A 20,803-nucleotide genomic window follows, 5' to 3' on the forward strand; every position below is an offset into this window, starting at 1 on the left:
TGTGTGTGTGTGTCAGGTGTGTGTTCACTTGTGTCAGGTGTGTGTGTGTGTGTGTGTGTGTGTTCACCTGTGTGTCAGGTGTGTGTGTGTGTTCACCTGTGTCAGGTGTGTGTCAGGTGTGTGTGTGTGTGTGTGTTCACCTGTGTCAGGTGTGTGTGTGTTCACCTGTGTCAGAGGTGTGTGTGTTCACATGTGTCAGAGGTGTGTGTGTTCACCTGTGTCAGGTGTGTGTGTGTGTGTTCACCTGTGTCAGGTGTGTGTGTTCACCTGTGTCAGGTGTGTGTGTGTGTGTGTGTGTTCACCTGTGTCAGGTGTGTGTGTGTGTGTGTGTGTGTGTTCACCTGTGTCAGGTGTGTGTGTGTGTGTGTGTGTGTGTGTGTGTGTGTGTGTGTGTGTGTTCACCTGTGTCTGGTGTGTGTGTTCACCTGTGTCAGGTGTGTGTGTGTGTTCACCTGTGTCAGGTGTGTGTGTGTGTGTGTGTGTGTGTTCACCTGTGTCAGAGGTGTGTGTGTTCACCTGTGTCAGGTGTGTGTGTGTGTGTTCACCTGTGTCAGAGGTGTGTGTGTTCACCTGTGTCAGGTGTGTGTGTGTGTGTTCACCTGTGTCAGGTGTGTGTGTGTGTGTGTGTGTGTGTGTTCACCTGTGTCAGGTGTGTGTGTTCACCTGTGTCAGGTGTGTGTGTGTGTGTGTGTGTGTGTTCACCTGTGTCAGGTGTGTGTGTGTGTGTGTGTTCACCTGTGTCAGGTACATCTGTGGGTCTCATGATGCGTCTGATCTGCTCCATGGACTGCAGATCTGGAGAAAGACCTGTGACAGGAGAAACAGCAGATTTAGATCATCTTCAGTATTATGGGATATACTCCCGCCAGTGAAGGTGTTGCCGTGGAAACCTGCCTCCGTGACAGCAGAAGATCTTCTCGTCGACGATGGCTGCGATCGGCAGACAGTTGAAGCAGTCGGTGAACGTCTTCCACAGTTTGATGTTAAACCTGCGTTTGCCTGAGGAACAAAACAACAAACCGCTGTTAAACACGACTGATCTCAGCGCTCGAGGAAAGTCCAGCTGTCATTATTTCACCCCCCAATCAAAGAAAACAATCGTGGTTTCACATTTTCTTGACCAGTGTTGTGTGTAACTCATTACAAGTAACTCGAGTTATGTAATCAGATTACTTTTTCAAGTAACTAGTAAAGTAACGTATTACTTTTCCAATTTACAACAAAATATCTAAGTTACTTTTTCACATTTATTGACTGACAGCTCTCCTGTGCTCATGTTGAGAGAAATAAAGTGAGGAGGTGTGTGTGTGTGTGTGTGTGTGTGTGTGTGTGAACATGATGGTTATTTTAGTTCTAAACTAAATGTAAACGTGCATTTACTCGTCTCACTTGCACGAAAACATTCAGTATTCCTTAAAATTAATAACAACAGTAAAATGCAATCTCAGAATTGTACGTAAAACTTTTATAATTAACCATATTAAATAATTTAATCTCACTTTATTAACCAATGCTGCATACCTTCAATGAGCTAATTCAACCATACTAATAAGCACAAATTACTTTAGATTAGATTTAGAAATAAGAGTGTTGAACTTCCTACATCTACTGTACTCTAACCTAGTCTACTGTACTCTACTGTACTCTAACCTAGTCTACTGTACCTCTACTGTACTCTATCCTAGTCTACTGTACTCTACCCAAGTCTACTGTACCTCTACTGTACTCTACCCTAGTCTACTGTACTCTATCCTAGTCTACTGTACTCTACCCAAGTCTACTGTACCTCTACTGTACTCTATCCTAGTCTACTGTACTCTACCCTAGTCTACTGTACTCTACCCTAGTCTACTGTACTCTACCTCTACTGTACTCTACCTCTACTGTACTCTACCTCTACTGTACTCTACCTCTACTGTACTCTACCTCTACTGTACTCTACCCTAGTCTACTGTACTCTACCTCTACTGTACTCTACCCTAGTCTACTGTACTCTATCCTAGTCTACTGTACTCTACCCTAGTCTACTGTACCTCTACTGTACTCTACCTTAGTCTACTGTACCTCTACTGTACTCTACCCAAGTCTACTGTACATCTACTGTACTCTATCCTAGTCTACTGTACCTCTACTGTACTCTACCTTAGTCTACTGTACCTCTACTGTACTCTACCCAAGTCTACTGTACATCTACTGTACTCTACCCTAGTCTACTGTACCTCTACTGTACTCTATCCTAGTCTGCTGTACTCTACCCTAGTCTACTGTACTCTACCCTAGTCTACTGTACTCTACCTCTACTGTACTCTACCCTAGTCTACTGTACTCTACCCTAGTCTACTGTACTCTACCTCTACTGTACTCTACCCTAGTCTACTGTACTCTACCTCTACTGTACTCTACCTCTACTGTACTCTACCTCTACTGTACTCTACCTCTACTGTACTCTACCTCTACTGTACTCTACCTCTACTGTACTCTACCCTAGTCTACTGTACTCTATCCTAGTCTACTGTACTCTACCTCTACTGTACTCTACCCTAGTCTACTGTACTCTACCTCTACTGTACTCTACCCTAGTCTACTGTACTCTACCCTAGTCTACTGTACTCTACCCTAGTCTACTGTACTCTACCTCTACTGTACTCTACCCTAGTCTACTGTACTCTACCCTAGTCTACTGTACTCTACCTTAGTCTACTGTACCTCTACTGTACTCTACCCAAGTCTACGGTACCTCTACTGTACTCTACCCTAGTCTACTGTACTCTACCCTAGTCTACTGTACCTCTACTGTACTCTATCCTAGTCTGCTGTACTCTACCCTAGTCTACTGTACTCTACCTCTACTGTACTCTACCCTAGTCTACTGTACTCTATCCTAGTCTACTGTACTCTACCTCTACTGTACTCTATCCTAGTCTACTGTACTCTACCTCTACTGTACTCTACCCTAGTCTACTGTACTCTATCCTAGTCTACTGTACTCTACCTCTACTTTACTCTACCCTAGTCTACTGTACTCTATCCTAGTCTACTGTACTCTATCCTAGTCTACTGTACTCTACCTCTACTGTACTCTATCCTAGTCTACTGTACTCTACCCAAGTCTACTGTACCTCTACTGTACTCTACCTCTACTGTACTCTACCTCTACTGTACTCTACCCTAGTCTACTGTACTCTATCCTAGTCTACTGTACTCTACCTCTACTGTACTCTACCCTAGTCTACTGTACTCTACCTCTACTGTACTCTATCCTAGTCTACTGTACAGGAGTAAATATGGATTTCCTTCTGTCTGAGGTTTCTTATTTCACTTTTGGTATGAAACGGCCTTAACATTTGCCAAACAAACTTTTTTTGTTGTTTAAAAAAAAAGCAAAAAAAAAAAAAAGCAAGCAAGCCCAGGTGAGGAAAAAGTAACACAAAATTAATAAAAAGTAACTAAGTAACGCAGTATTGTAATGCATTACTTTGAGATGTGTGTGTGAGGATGCAGATGTGTGTGTGTGAGGATGCAGATGTGTGTGTGAGGATGCAGATGAGGATGCAGATGTGTGTGAGGATGCAGATGTGTGTGAGAGGATGCAGATGTGTGTGTGAGATTGCAGATGTGTGTGTGAGGATGCAGATGTGTGTGTGTGTGTGAGGATGCAGATCTGTGTGTGTGAGGATGCAGATGTGTGTTTGAGGATGCAGATGTGTGTGTGTGAGGATGCAGATGTGTGAGGATGCAGATGTGTGTGTGAGGATGCAGATGTGTGTGAGGATGCAGATGTGTGTGTGAGGATGTGAGGATGCAGATGTGTGTGTGAGGATGCAGATGTGTGTGTGTGTGTGTGAGGATGCAGATGTGTGTGTGTGTGTGTGTGAGGATGCAGATGTGTGTGTGTGTGTGTGTGTGTGAGGATGCAGATGTGTGTGTGTGTGTGTGTGTGTGTGTGTGTGAGGATGCAGATGTGTGTGTGAGGATGCAGATGAGTGTGTGAGGAGGATGCAGATGTGTGTGTGAGGATGCAGATGTGTGTGTGAGGATGCATATGTGTGTGTGAGGATGCATATGTGTGTGTGAGGATGCAGATGTGTGTGTGAGGATGCATATGTGTGTGTGAGGATGCAGATGTGTGTGTGAGGATGCAGATGTGTGTGAGGATGCAGATGAGTGTGTGAGGAGGATGCATATGTGTGTGTGAGGATGCAGATGTGTGTGTGAGGATGCAGATGTGTGTGTGTGTGTGTGTGTGAGGATGCAGATGTGTGTGTGTGTGTGTGAGGATGCAGATGTGTGTGTGTGTGTGTGTGTGTGAGGATGCAGATGTGTGTGTGTGTGTGTGTGAGGATGCAGATGTGTGTGTGAGGATGCATATGTGTGTGTGAGGATGCAGATGTGTGTGTGAGGATGCATATGTGTGTGTGAGGATGCAGATGTGTGTGTGAGGATGCAGATGTGTGTGTGAGGATGCAGATGTGTGTGTGAGGATGCAGATGAGGATGCAGATGTGTGTGAGGATGCAGATGTGTGTGAGAGGATGCAGATGTGTGTGTGAGGATGCAGATGTGTGAGTGTGTGTGTGAGGATGCAGATGTGTGTTTGAGGATGCAGATGTGTGTGTGTGAGGATGCAGATGTGTGTGTGAGGATGCAGATGTGTGTGAGGATGTGAGGATGCAGATGTGTGTGTGTGAGGATGCAGATGTGTGAGGATGCAGATGTGTGTGTGAGGATGCAGATGTGTGTGAGGATGTGAGGATGCAGATGTGTGTGTGTGTGTGTGAGGATGCAGATGTGTGTGTGTGTGTGAGGATGCAGATGTGTGTGTGTGTGTGTGTGTGTGTGTGTGTGAGGATGCAGATGTGTGTGTGTGTGTGTGAGGATGCAGATGTGTGTGTGAGGATGCAGATGAGTGTGTGAGGAGGATGCAGATGTGTGTGTGAGGATGCATATGTGTGTGTGAGGATGCAGATGTGTGCAGGGATTAAAGTGAAAAAAATTCTTCTGACTGAAATTTTTTTTTAGGCCAAGTCATATTCCTTTAACTTTTTAAATAGTCGAGACCAATAGCGTTTTAAGGGGAGACGTTTTAAACCGCTTTAATATTGCCAGTAGGCGTATTTTAAAAGCTATATTTTAATCTATGAAAACCAGGCATGGAACATACTAATATAATTAATAATTTGCATATATATATATATATATATATATATATATATATATATATATATATATATATATATGCAAATTATAACACGTTTACACAAAATTTGTTAACACACAAGTAAGTTACTTTTCCCCTTTACTTAACATAAATTGTAAGAATATGACTAATAGTAAAGACTAGTACTAATAAATACAGTGCTATGCATAAGTTTAGACACCCATGCTAAAGTTGACTAAAAAGAGGAATAAAAAATCATCTTTTGGAAATTGAACTTAAAGGTATAGCGGAGGATCTTTCCGAATTTTAGATAAGTCCCGCCCTCTCCACTTTTTGAAAAGTTTGATTGATTCACCAGAATGATTGACAATTAGGAGGACCAATAGTATAGGGTATCCACCCGGAAGTAAAAAGATCCTCCGCTATACCTTTAATGCCTTAATTTAAAAAATCTGCCTGCCTCTATGGGAATTTAACATAGGGGTGTCCAAACTTATGCACCCTGTATTTTAAGAAAGAACATTTATTTATTTACGATACATTATTTATTCACAAAGAAAATTGGTGTCCTTTAAGGTTGGATTTTTCCTAATTTTTCAAATTAAGGCATTAAGTTCAGTTTCCAAAAGATGATTTTTTATTCCTCTTTTTAGTCAACTTTAGTATGGGTGTCTAAACTTATGCATAGCACTGTAAACATTAGGCCTAGGCTAAAGCTATTAAATAGCAGTCCCAAACTAGTTTTTGTTAATACAATGTTGGTATGAGCCACTACAGTCATTTAAAAATATAAAAAATAACACAAAGAAAAATAGTGGCATTTTGGGGTTATATGGAAACGACAGTTACCATGGTGAATACACAATATTAACAATAACTGTTAATGAAACATGGAAACTGGTGAATAGAATGAGAATCATACCTGCATTACTTTTATTTCGTGTAATTTACAACGTAACGGCGTTGCATGCTCGTAGTTTCTTTTGCACTTGATCAGTGAAGCAATACAGCGCGCGCCGCTGAATTTGCGCGTGCAATTGAGTGTGCGCTACGAGAACAGGATAACGGCTGACAGGACAAGAAAGTCCGTTTTTCTGAGGTGAAAAACTTTATTTCAGCGTACACTTATGTCACTGCCTGGTAGTTCCTATTGTGCTGGGTTTTCTGAAGTAGTCATGATTCGCCTCTCATAACATAACATGCTCTAAACACGCACGCAGTGTGGAAAAGGAGGAGCGGAGGCGCGGGGAGCAAGGATCACAGCGCAAATTTGAACTATATCGATGTGATATGGTCTAATTCCATATCGCATTTAAAAAATATATCGATATATTTTTTATATCGATATCGTCCAGCCCTACCTGCATTATAAGTGTGTCACTGAAATATAGTTCTACCTCAGCGCTCAGCTGTAGCCTGACATGCACTTTCCGTGAGCGGTAATTGAAAACCCGGAGTGGACCATCAGCGAAGTGATTACAGAGTGCTTAGAGTGGAGAGAGGAACGTGCTTTTGCTCCACTCCAGGCTTTGATCACATCCCCCTCAGCAGGGTGAATACACCTCGTCTTTCCTTATTTTAAGACCTATTCAAACTAAAATTAAGATATTTATTACACTATTTGAGAAATGAAAGCCTATTTACGGCCTTAAAATTATGAAAAGTGAATTTAAGACTTTAAGGACAGACTGGAACCCGCAATGACGGAAATCCGTCATGGACTTGCTGCAATTAACGGAAATCCGTCATAGCGACGGAGAACTTTAATCCCTGTGTGTGTGTGAGGATGCAGATGTGTGTGAGGATGCAGATGTGTGTGTGTGTGAGGACGCAGATGTGTGTGTGAGGATGCAGATGTGTGTGTGTGTTTGAGGATGCAGATGTGTGTGTGTGTGTGAGGATGCAGATGTGTGTGTGTGAGGATGCAGATGTGTGTGTGAGGATGCAGATGTGTGTGTGAGGACACAGATGTGTGTGTGTGTGTGTGTGAGGATGCAGATGTGTGTGTGTGGATGCAGATGTGTGTGAGGATGCAGATGTGTGTGTGTGTGAGGATGCAGATGTGTGTGTGAGGATGCAGATGTGTGTGTATGAGGATGCAGATGTGTGTGTGAGGATGCAGATGTGTGTGTGTGTGTGAGGATGCAGTTGTGTGTGTGTGTGTGTGAGGATGCAGATGAGTGTGTGTGGATGCAGGAGTGTGTGAGAATGCAGATGAGTGTGTGAGGATGCAGATGTGTGTGTGTGGATGAATGTTCCTCACACTCGTCGTAGAAGCCGTAGATGCGGTTGATGGAGGCGCACTCGTGGTTCCCCCGCAGGAGGAAGAAGTTCTCCGGGTACTTGATCTTGTAGGCCAGCAGGAGGCAGATGGTCTCCAGAGACTGCTTGCCTCGGTCCACGTAATCCCCCAGGAACAGGTAATTCGCCTCGGGGGGGAACCCGCCGTACTCGAAGAGCCTCAGGAGATCTGTGTACTGGCCGTGGATATCACCTGACACACACATCAACATCATCACCAGTCATTACACTGCAAAAAATGCTTTTCTTACTCAGTATTTTTGTCTTGTTTCCAGTCCAAATATCTAAACACTCTTAAATCGAGAAGCATTTACTAGATGAGTAACATCCCATAAGATATTACTTTCTGGGGAAAAATCAAAATGAAATGAGTGTTTGCTTAAAACAAGCACAATCATCTGCCAATGGGGTAAAACATAATAATCTATACTGGGACCTATACTGAGACCTATACTGGGACCTATACTGGACCTATACTGGGACCTATACTGGGACCTATACTGGACCTATACTGGACCTATACTGGGACCTATACTGGGACCTATACTGAGACCTATACTGAGACCTATACTGGACCTATACTGGGACCTATACTGTGACCTATACTGGGACCTATACTGGACCTATACTGGGACCTATACTGGGACCTATACTGGGACCTATACTGGACCTATACTGAGACCTATACTGGGACCTATACTGGACCTATACTGGGACCTATACTGGGACCTATACTGGACCTATACTGGGACCTATACTGGGACCTATACTGAGACCTATACTGGGACCTATACTGGACCTATACTGGGACCTATACTGGACCTATACTGGACCTATACTGGACCTATACTGGGACCTATACTGAGACCTATACTGGACCAATACTGAGACCTATACTGAGACCTATACTGGGACCTATACTGGACCTATACTGGACCTATACTGGGACCTATACTGGGACCTATACTGGACCTATACTGGGACCTATACTGGGACCTATACTGGACCTATACTGGGACCTATACTGGGACCTATACTGGACCTATACTGGGACCTATACTGGACCTATACTGGGACCTATACTGGGACCTATACTGGACCTATACTGAGACCTATACTGGACCTATACTGAGACCTATACTGAGACCTATACTGGGACCTATACTGAGACCTATACTGGACCTATACTGAGACCTATACTGAGACCTATACTGAGACCTATACTGAGACCTATACTGGGACCTATACTGGACCTATACTGGGACCTATACTGGACCTATACTGGACCTATACTGGGACCTATACTGGGACCTATACTGGACCTATACTGAGACCTATACTGGACCTATACTGAGACCTATACTGAGACCTATACTGGACCTATACTGGGACCTATACTGGGACCTATACTGGACCTATACTGGGACCTATACTGAGACCTATACTGGACCTATACTGGGACCTATACTGGGACCTATACTGAGACCTATACTGGACCTATACTGGGACCTATACTGGGACCTATACTGGACCTATACTGGGACCTATACTGGGACCTATACTGGGACCTACACTGGGACCTACACTGGGACCTACACTGGGACCTATACTGGGACCTACACTGAGACCTACACTGGGACCTATACTGAGACCTACACTGGGACCTACACTGGGACCTACACTGGGACCTACACTGGGACCTACACTGGGACCTATACTGGGACCTATACTGGACCTATACTGGGACCTATACTGGGACCTATACTGGACCTATACTGGGACCTATACTGGACCTATACTGGGACCTATACTGGGACCTATACTGGGACCTATACTGGGACCTATACTGAGACCTATACTGGGACCTATACTGGACCTATACTGGGACCTATACTGGACCTATACTGGGACCTATACTGGGACCTACACTGGGACCTATACTGGACCTATACTGGGACCTATACTGGGACCTATACTGGACCTATACTGAGACCTATACTGGGACCTATACTGGGACCTATACTGGACCTATACTGGGACCTATACTGGGACCTATACTGGACCTATACTGAGACCTATACTGGGACCTATACTGGGACCTATACTGGACCTATACTGGGACCTATACTGGGACCTATACTGGGACCTACACTGGGACCTACACTGAGACCTACACTGAGACCTATACTGGGACCTATACTGGGACCTATACTGGGACCTACACTGAGACCTATACTGAGACCTATACTGGGACCTATACTGGGACCTATACTGGGACCTATACTGAGACCTATACTGAGACCTATACTGGGACCTATACTGGGACCTATACTGGACCTATACTGGGACCTATACTGGGACCTACACTGGGACCTATACTGAGACCTATACTGAGACCTATACTGGGACCTATACTGGGACCTATACTGGGACCTATACTGAGACCTATACTGAGACCTATACTGGGACCTATACTGGGACCTATACTGGGACCTATACTGGGACCTATACTGAGACCTATACTGGGACCTATACTGGACCTATACTGGGACCTATACTGGACCTATACTGGGACCTATACTGGGACCTACACTGGGACCTATACTGGACCTATACTGGGACCTATACTGGGACCTATACTGGACCTATACTGAGACCTATACTGGGACCTATACTGGGACCTATACTGGACCTATACTGGGACCTATACTGGGACCTATACTGGACCTATACTGAGACCTATACTGGGACCTATACTGGGACCTATACTGGACCTATACTGGGACCTATACTGGGACCTACACTGGGACCTATACTGAGACCTATACTGGGACCTATACTGGGACCTATACTGAGACCTATACTGAGACCTATACTGGGACCTATACTGGGACCTATACTGGGACCTATACTGAGACCTATACTGAGACCTATACTGGGACCTATACTGGGACCTATACTGGACCTATACTGGGACCTATACTGGACCTATACTGGGACCTATACTGGGACCTACACTGGGACCTATACTGGACCTATACTGGGACCTATACTGGGACCTATACTGGACCTATACTGAGACCTATACTGGGACCTATACTGGGACCTATACTGGACCTATACTGGGACCTATACTGGGACCTATACTGGACCTATACTGAGACCTATACTGGGACCTATACTGGACCTATACTGGGACCTATACTGGGACCTATACTGGGACCTACACTGGGACCTATACTGGGACCTACACTGGGACCTATACTGGGACCTATACTGGGACCTATACTGGGACCTACACTGGGACCTATACTGAGACCTATACTGGACCTATACTGGGACCTATACTGGGACCTATACTGGGACCTATACTGGGACCTATACTGGGACCTATACTGGGACCTATACTGAGACCTATATGCACAGACTCACCGCAGATCTTCAGCGGCGCCTCCAGCTCCAGCAGGATTGGCTGACTGAGGAAGATCTCACGAGACTTGATGCACAAACCCCGAACCTCCGCCTCCGTCATCTGAACGATCTTCCCTGGACGGCATCCTCGCACTGACACACACACACACACACACACACACACACACAGAGATAGAGAGAACAACATGAGAACTCATATGGCAGGACAGACCACAGACTCCATGGCAGCATTACTATAAACATATTACTTTACTAACTGATACCATTCTGAGTGTGTGTGTGAGAGAGTATGAGTGTGTGTGTGAGAGAGAGAGAGTGTGAGTGTGTGTATCATGTCATGAATGTATTTAATAACTGAAATGTATGGCAGATGCAGATCGTTTCCAAATCACACACTAAATTAAACCATACGAATTCATGGCCAAAAGATGCTGATAGATCAATCTATCAACAGACAAACACAGAATCACAGGAAGTGTTTCAGACGCTGTAACACACACACACACACACACAATCTGGAGGAGCCTGTCAAACCAGAAACACACAAACATAAAGAACCTGTTTGAGAACAGCCACCTGTGTGTGTGTGTGTGTGTTTAAACATAGGCTAAATCTCCTCACAGACTCACAATGATGACCTTATATGGGCACAACACACACTCTCTCTCACACACACACCGTGATTCTTTTTTCTTGTAATGTCACTAAACCATAAAAAAGATTGTAAAAATTATGATTTAAACAACTTTACAGTTCAAATAATACAAGTTGTAACAAAAAAAGTTATAAAATTAATAAAAAAGCGGTTACCTCTGTAAACAAAGCATAAAATACCACTTTATTAGGCATTAAACGGTAAGATAAAAGGAAAACGCCACAGAAAGTGTCCTCACTTGAAGGCGGATGAGTTTTCAGGTATGATATAAACTCCATAAAGTAAATATTGTCACAATTTAATATGAATCAGTATCTGCGGTCCGACTGTTCCCGGTTCCCCGCGGCGCTGGTCTGGTTTCACACTCGACTCGATTCTGTCGAGCGTCTCGTGCCATCGCTAACGTGCAGCGCATGACAGACACCAGAACGCGGGTCGACATACTGTGTTTTTTATTAATTTGGTGCTATTATGCGCAGCTGAGTGAACAACACAGGTTTACTCTGTGTGTGTGTGTGTGTGTGTGTGTGTGTCGTATAAGGTGGCTTTTTTTATTTTTTTTTATTGCACATTTAAAGATACATACAATAACAGTGAGAAGAGAAAAATAATAATAATAAAAATAAAACAAGGGGGGTATACGGACATCAAAAAAGATTGATAGGCTACACAAAACAATACAATATTACAGTTTGTCAATATAACACATTAAAGGTTCTTTACAACAGACTCAAGAATATTATTAGTTTTAAAAACCTTTGAGTTTAAAGGTTTTGACATTTTCTTAAAAGAAGAAAAAAGGGACTTTATATCAGAGGAGAATATTCTAAAATCAGGATTACAATGAATGGGTCTGGCTTTGTGAAGATGAAACTTGCCCAGAAGACAAAGTAATAATACCGTATAATTAAGATTAACATCATTAGAATGAAAATCTGACAAAAAAATGATAGATTCTGACAATTGTACCAATTTACTACAACAGCAAAAAACTAACAAGGTAACATCTAAGGTGGCTTTCTGCTGCTTACAAACGAACTCTTTTGAGGAGACAGTGGATTTCCATTCGTGTGTGTCCCTGATTGCGTGCGCTACACGCGAACACACTGCAGGCTCACTCACGCTCGCATGGTGAATCATCGACACTATCATCCCTTACATGTGTTTTATCCATAGACAGTAAAAGAAATGGACACAGCGACCCCATTGGATTCAACGGAGAAAAGTGAAGTCAGTTAGTAGCTCTTCTTCCTGATGGCTGAGCGACTGCGCAGACTCACACTGAGCTTGATGACGTAGATGTGACGTGAGCAACCCGTCTGTCTTCTAGTAGCTGTGCCGAGAGAAATCTGAATCATTCCCTTCTGAATCTCGCAGAGACGGAGAGTGTGAGGAGGAGCTGTCCATGAGCTGGAGCAGGAGCAACTTCTGCTAGGTATTCTGATTCATTATTTTGTCATTTTGCCTCCACGTCCCCCCGATTGCCCGCGAGCTTCTCCTCCTGTCCATACGGTAATCTCTCTACTGTGCGACAGAGAGTCGCGTGGTTATGATGCAATCGTTAGCCTATTTTTACAAAAACTGCTTCTACGGGGCCATAACGTAAGATACAAGGTAATGGAGCCTTTTATACATTTTCGTGTTTCTTTAGAAATAAATAATGGACAAATGGAGTCTTTAAACGCCTCAGATGTAAAGTTATTCGCTGTCAAAGTGACGCCAAAATGAATGGGAGTCAGTGGTATGCTAACAGCAGGAGATGGTCCGCTAATCAATGGCGGCGCCGGGGAAGCTGCAGTTTCGGCTGATGGTTTACCCCCCCCCCCGGTTTTATCTAACGAAATACATCATAATCAGCTAAAACGCATGCGCAGGCTTTACTTCCTGAACAAGTGTGCACTGAGTGGTGATGTCCGGTTGGTGAACGAATCGTTCTTTTGAACCCGTCATCTTTTCGACTGAATCGTTCAAAACAGTTTGTGTCGCGTCAGCGCTGATCCACAAGTTACTAAAGTTACTCAGTTTCGGACGCCTGACCCAGTCCCTCCGACTCCAGCGACTCCGACAGCTCCGACGTGATGAGCGCTACCGAACGCACCGGTCCAGCGGCTCTCGACCGCCAGCGCAGAACCGAGAACCGCTTCTGTCGGACAGCTTCGGTACGGAGAACCGATGACCCGATGAGCTGGAGAGACTGCGCATGCGTGTTAATAACAAATAAAATAAAATTGATGACGACCAGTTTATTCACTTTATATCTTTAAGACGTGTAAACATCCGCGTTTGCTCATCGCCTGTAGAGTTCATTTGCAAAACGTAAATGTAAGAAACTTATCCAAGATGATTATGGCGATGATTACTATTATTTAACTGAAGTTATGATTACAAATGCCTTTATTTGAATGTATTTTTATCCGCCGGGATGATAGAACTGACGTCATTACGTCATATATGTTCATTTTTAATGTTATCGGCCCGATAAGAACATGTGTCCGATATGTTAAAGCTGATAAATAATGTATTATCTCCTTCAGCTGAGACTGATCAACATGATGGTTCTTGAGTTGCTTGAAATATGATTGAATCACTTCAAAAAAGAAAAATACAGTAAAGTGCAACATGTGTCATATCGGCTACATAGAATTATCATCATTATAATTGTGTGTTTGGGACGTGGATTTTAATGGTGAGACTTTTGTTTTTGTAATCAGGATCTCAAAAATTATATACAAATTTGGATTTAGATTTATCGGCCAATATATCGGTTACCGGCTTTCAGATATAAAGAGTTATCGGTACCGGATAAAATGTTCATATCAGTGCATCTCTAATAATGACTCGTTATTGCCTTAAATGTGCTAAAACTGCATGTGAGAGTTTGTAGGACCCGCGTCTGTGAGCGAGACACACTTCACACAATGACTTTATTTGGGTCTGTTGATCTCAGAGTTACTGGATGATTCAGTGGAAGAGGAACAAACATCCGAACGTCTGTAATAATGTCTCTACTAAACCTCTTCATCAGTGTAAAGAGTGAAGTTCTCAGTGTGTTTCGTCTTAAGGAATCAGTGTGTGTGTGTGTGTGTGTCTGTCTTCTGGCTCTGATGGAAACCAGTCCCGGCTATTTTCAGATCTCTTTTCCCACTACACAACCAAATAAGGTCTGGTGTGGAATGAAGGATGAAGGTTTTGCGGCGTTCTGGAGAATCTCCCACACACACACACACACACACACACACACACACACACACACACACACACACACAGATGTGCATTGAAACAGCTGCACTTTTACTCAGCATGAAGTCAAAATGGACAATTCTTGTTTTTTATGGAATATTGCAGTGTTTGTTGTAAATGATTTATGAGTACATCATTATAGTTTTAATAATCTTGAATCAGAATAAGTTCCTCTTTCAGCTTCTCTTCTCTGATGACGAGGGCGGGGCTATAACCTGTCACTCACATGAGATCAGCCAATAGCAAACCACAACCATCCAATCAACTCTCCACAGACACATCAAGCCCCGCCCACATGTGTTCTTGTTCCTGAATCGTCACTCGATAAACGACACAATAGAGAAGAGCGTAACTTCACTTTATGACTAGTTTAAACATTATCGTGAATAACTTGCACATTACCTGAGTCATAATATTAATGAATTTACACCGAATATTTAAATTGCTTGATTATGACTGAAAATCTCCCGCAAAAGCAGCTGAATAGAAGAGCAAGACCCTTCTGTCATCATGTACTCGCTCGTCTCTGTCTCTGTTCTGAAGACTCTGAGGAAAGTCTCAGTGTTTGTTGTTTGTTGTCGAAACAGTCGAAGTCAGTGAGCCTCAGTGTTTCCAACACTCTTCTTCCGCAGAAGAACATCCTGATGATGAGGAAATGAAGGCAGAACCCTCACCTTTGCGTGAACTAAAGCTTTAACGGTACAAAACAGCCCAGAAATGTTAAATATTTTAAACTAAATATCTGTTGATTGATTCATATGACAGAAACTGACACTCCTACACACACACACACAGGTATATCATCTCCACACCTGCACTTCAGCTGTTATGAAATACATACTAACATGCAAAATCACACTTGATATATGACTAGCATATTTGTAAATTCACACTGATAATGTTTGTCCTTTTTAAATATAGAAACACTTATAAAATAAGATAATTTCGACATAACCGACAGGACACGGTTTTGCTTGTTTACGTCACACAATAAACAATACCACATTTTTCACATAACTCCAGGATTGTTTTGCTGACGTCACCGGCGGGGCGTGACGTCATTTCAAAACAGTGTGAGGACAGACATCATCATCTTACATGCTAATAAACATTAACTCGAGGTCAAAGACAAGTTAGAAACACACCGATCACAGACACTGAGATGATTTGAACTTTCAGACACACAACGGCGTAACGATTACATAGGGTTTATTATTTTAACCGGCGATTTTTGACGTTACAAACTTTACAGCAACAAGAACGAGCCAAACACTCTTTACTAACACACGACAACAGAAACACGCAAACATACTCAACAAATCACGTCTCTCGTCCCGAAATAAAACACAACATCTCAAATCATGTGACACTGAAGTGAATTGAACCGGAGCGCGCGTTTGTTGTCGCAGGCCGAGCACACACACACACACACACACACACACACACACACACACACACCCGGGCCTTTCGGACACAGCCCCGCTGTAATGAGCGCATACACCCGCCAGACTCGACCCCGCAGAGTGCCCTGGAGCCGAGGAGAGAGAGAGGAGGTGTGGATGAGCGCTACTCACCCTCCAGTAATCTGGAGATCAGAGAATCCACGTCCAGCTCCTCCGCCATTACTGACTGACTGACACCCGCAGCGCGCGCTCGATCACTGCGCGGGCACGGGGCGCGCGCGCACGAGTCTCCTGACCTTCACGGAGGCGGTTACGCGCTTTACTGAACCGAAACACCCAGTCATTCCTACACAACATCTGTGAAGGGTTTTGCAAGCTTTATTTATTCATTCAAAGTAAACGTAGTATAATATATTTTCCCTTTGTATTTCTATCGGTGTATTTTTTTTACTTTTATTATTGTTTAATTTTCTCTTTGTATTTTTATTGTGTAAAGTGCCCTGAGAAGCTGCTTTAAAGGTGCTATATAAAATAAAGTTTATTATTAGTATTATTATATTTCCAAGATTTTTTTAATATTATTTTTTAACACTTTACGGTATTGTACAACCCCAAATCAGAAAAAGTTGGGACACTGTACAAATTGTGAATAAAAACAGAACGCAATGATGTGGAAGTTTCAAATTTCAATATTTTATTCAGAATACAACATAGATGACATATCAAATGTTTAAAGTGAGAAAATGTATCATTTTAAGGGAAAAATAAGTTGATTTTAAATTTCATGGCATCTACACATCTCAAAAGAGTTGGGACAAGGCCATGTTTGCCCCTGTGGCATCACCTCTTCTTATAACGGTCTGCAAACGTCTGGGGACTGAGGAGACCAGTTGCTCAAGTTTAGGAATAGGAATGTTGTCCCATTCTTGTCTAATACAGGCTTCTGGTGCTCAACTGTCTGAGGTCTTCTTGCCGCATCTTCCTCTTTATGATGCACCATACGTTTCTATGGGTGAGAGATCTGGACTGCAGGCCATTCAGTGCCCGGATCCTTCTTCTACGCAGCCATGATATTGTAAATGATGCAGTATGTGGTCTGGCATTGTCATGTTGGAAAATGCAAGGTCTTCCCGTCTGGATGGGAGCATATGTTGTTCTAGAACTTGGATATACCTTTCAGCATTGATGGTGCCTTTCCAGATGTGTAAGCTGCCCATGCCACACACACTCATGCAACCCCATACCATCAGAGACGCAGGCTTCTGGACGGAGCGCTGATGACAGCTTGGGTTGTCCTTGTCCTCTTTAGTCCGGATGACATGGCGTCCCAGTTTTCCCAAAAGAACTTCAAATTTTGACTCGTCTGACCACAGAACAGTTTTCCACTTTGCCACAGTCCATTTTTAATGAGCCTTGGCCCAGAGAAAACGCCTGCGCTTCTGGATCCTGTTCAGATATGGCTTCTTTTTTGACCCATAGAGTTTTAGCCGGCAACGGCGAATGGCACGGTGGATTGAGTTCACCAACAATGTTTTCTGGAAGTATTCCTGAGCCCATGTTGTGATTTCCATTACAGTAGCGTTCCTGTAGTGATGCAGTGCCGTCTAAGAGCCCGAAGATCACGGGGATCCAGTGTGGTTTTCCGGCCTTGACCCTTACGCACAGAGATTGTTCCAGATTCTCTGAACCTTTGGATGATATTATGCACTGTAGATGATGATAACTTCAAACTCTTTGCAATTTTTCTCTGAGAAACTCCTTCCTGATATTGCTCCACTATTTCTCGCCGCAGCATTGGGGGAATTGGTGATCCTCTGCCCATCCTGACTTCTGAGAGACACTGCCACTCCGAGAGGCTCTTTTTATACCCAATCATGTTGCCAGTTGGCCTAATAAGTTGTAAATTGGTCCTCCAGCTGTTCTTTATATGTACATTTAACTTTCCCGGCCTCTTATTGCTACCTGTCCCAACTTTTTTGGAATGTGTAGCTCTCATGAAATCCAAAATGAGCAAATATTTGGCATGACATTTCAAAATGTCTCACTTTCAACATTTGATATGTTATCTATATTCTATTGTGAATAAAATATAAGTTTATGAGATTTGTAAATTATTCCATTCCTTTTTTACTCACGATTTGTACAGTGTCCCAACTTTTTCTGATTTTGGGTTGTACACGTCCACATAGCCATTGAGTCATTTCTATTTAAAAACATTATTTTGAATTAATAAAATTACTTTTTGTATTAATCATGGCACACATGAAAAGGTCTAAATTAATGAAAAGAAAAATGTGTCCGCTCTCATGATCATCAATAAGTTCTTCATTTACATCCGTTTTATTCCCACTCACACCAGATTCATCCAATTAAAACAGGATTTAACCATTTCAACTACATTTAATAAAAATATATTAAGAATACATTTTTAGTCAAAACTGTTTTTTCATGAAAAACTTCAATAAAAGCTGTAAATTTGGGACGAAATTAGCTGTTGGATTTCTTTATTTGGCGTGTCCACCTCAAAGAACCACTTCAGAGACATTCAGAGGATTCATTAGTGTAGTGTTTGGGAAAGGTACTTTTGAAAGTAACCCTTACTCCCTAAAAAAGAAACTAATTGCTTTACTTCGTTACTTTTTATGAAAACGACTGATACATGGGAGTTAACCATTTAAAAAGAGTAATGCATTACTTTACTAGTTACTTGAAGTAATAATCTGATTACATAACTCAAGTTACTCGTATTGCGTTTACTTCCCCAACACTGGTTACTGAATGTGATATTTACAAAGCCTCGGACTTATTTTTAGAGTGTGATCTACAGTTTTCTGTGATTGTTCACTGTCAGTTTTTCTAAGCGAGCACACACACACACACACACACACACTAGGTGGCGCTATAAAAGGCGATTTCTGTATTAGATCCTAACTTTGCAACCCTAAGATCTAGAATCTATATTATATTAGTTTCTTCAACAACAAAAAAAAAAAAAAAATAAATAAAAAGATTTAAGTTTACATGATTTTAGTTTCTAAAACCGTGTCAAGATTTGACACTCACCAGATCACACATTTAAAAGACACATGATAGAAATAAATTACAAAAATGAAAAGGGCCTGGAGATCAAGGCTTCAAATATCTTCACTTCCTTTAAAACTATCCTGTGACGTCCTATGAAGTGATTAATCTGATTTTAAATGCGGAATATGAGTCCACACGTATTCAAGATGGAGTTTGCTGTAAAAACCACATCATAAGATACACTTCATTTGTGTGTCTTCTACTCGTGGGCCATTACAAACACCAAAAATTTAAACTCAAACGTGTCAGTCTGTATAAAGTTTTTTTTTTTAATTTTATTTCATGGTCATTGGTCATTTAAATACACTGGATCTCATTCAACAAAGAAAAATTGCTCGAGTAAAATTAAAGTTAAACAGTACTTAGCTAAAACAGACCACAGTAATGGGGAGTCGACTCCTCGACTCTCAATAGTCCGAAGGGTCGGATTCAACTACTAGTATCGATTCTGTATTTTTATTTTTAAAGACGTGTTGCTGTTATTTTTTAGTCTATGGTTCGACATCGGCTGGATGTGGTGAGCGATCGGCGAGAGTTGCCGTGTACAGGCGGAGGAGCCCATTTTGATTGAAAATAAACGGCGTCAAGAATCTAAAGAATTCAAAAAATGAAAACATAAGCTCTTTTCCAGGATAAAGTGTGTGGCTCTTAAAAGAGCCTTTGTGTGCTCGCCTCCTCGGCTCTACTTGGAGCTGGTGTACTTGGTGACGGCCTTGGTGCCCTCAGACACGGCGTGTTTGGCCAGCTCTCCGGGCAGCAGCAGACGCACGGCGGTCTGGATCTCTCTCGACGTGATGGTGGAGCGCTTGTTGTAGTGAGCGAGACGAGACGCCTCACCAGCGATGCGCTCGAAGATGTCGTTGACGAAAGAGTTCATGATGCCCATCGCCTTGGAGGAGATGCCGGTGTCAGGGTGAACCTGCTTCAGCACTTTGTAGACGTAGATGGCGTAACTCTCCTTCCTGGACTTTCTGCGCTTCTTTCCTCCCTTCCCGGCGGTCTTGGTGACGGCCTTCTTGGAGCCCTTCTTAGGCGCGGACTTGGCTGGTTCAGGCATGATGAGGAATGATCTCAGAGCTGACGAGTCAGTGTGACCTCAGGAGCGACTCTGAGGCTTTTATCCGCTGCACTATGCTAATTTACAAGGAGACGCGGAGACCTTCTGATTGCCTGTTTTCATTGGCCAAACCCATTAACTCGTGTTTCATTGGACAACACAAAGCATCACGAGCGGATCGAGGGCCAATCACAGGCGGTTAAATGATAACCCCGCCTACCGTCCCATGTTTGAACCAGAGCCGTTAATTACAATGTTTTTCAACGGCTCTGGTTTGAACGACACAGTTGCCTGTTTCATTTCCCGCTCTTTATTTATTGATTTTAGTAATATTTTGATAAAATAAGTGGTTCTAGACACATATTGTGCACTATCGTTTAATTAAAACCCCAAATAATCACATTTGAAGGAGTTTTGGAGAAAAGAGACTAATAACAGCCATACTCCCTTTAAAAACAGCTTTTCCTCAGAACT

General features: G+C 42.7%; 2 protein-coding genes across 3 annotated transcripts; both read right to left on the minus strand.

Annotated features, from left to right (window-relative positions):
* Window positions 1-367: 367 nt before the first annotated feature.
* LOC311079393 (serine/threonine-protein phosphatase PP1-beta catalytic subunit-like) lies at window positions 368-16,476 on the minus strand. 2 transcript variants are annotated; one of them, XM_084108784.1, is made up of 6 exons: window positions 16,360-16,476; window positions 10,891-11,022; window positions 7,421-7,651; window positions 895-999; window positions 641-807; window positions 368-425 (listed from the first exon to the last, which is right to left on the minus strand). In XM_084108784.1, exons 1-6 carry the CDS (start codon window positions 16,406-16,408, stop codon window positions 399-401), a joined length of 711 nt encoding a protein of 236 aa, XP_083964910.1. In that variant the 5' UTR covers window positions 16,409-16,476; the 3' UTR covers window positions 368-398. The 2 variants fall into 2 exon arrangements, with proteins under 2 accessions (XP_083964910.1, XP_083964909.1); XM_084108783.1 differs by lacking the exon at window positions 368-425 and having other exon boundaries at window positions 590-807.
* Window positions 16,477-19,527: 3,051 nt separating this feature from the next.
* LOC311079410 (histone H2B-like) lies at window positions 19,528-20,358 on the minus strand. The gene has a single exon (XM_084108806.1). The coding sequence runs from the start codon at window positions 20,327-20,329 to the stop codon at window positions 19,955-19,957; it is 375 nt and encodes a 124-aa protein (XP_083964932.1). The 5' UTR covers window positions 20,330-20,358; the 3' UTR covers window positions 19,528-19,954.
* Between the last annotated feature and the right edge of the window lie 445 nt (window positions 20,359-20,803).

The sequence above is a fragment of the Abramis brama genome, assembly GCF_963993115.1.
Source record: "Abramis brama genome assembly, chromosome: 3".
Taxonomy (NCBI): domain Eukaryota; kingdom Metazoa; phylum Chordata; class Actinopteri; order Cypriniformes; family Leuciscidae; genus Abramis; species Abramis brama.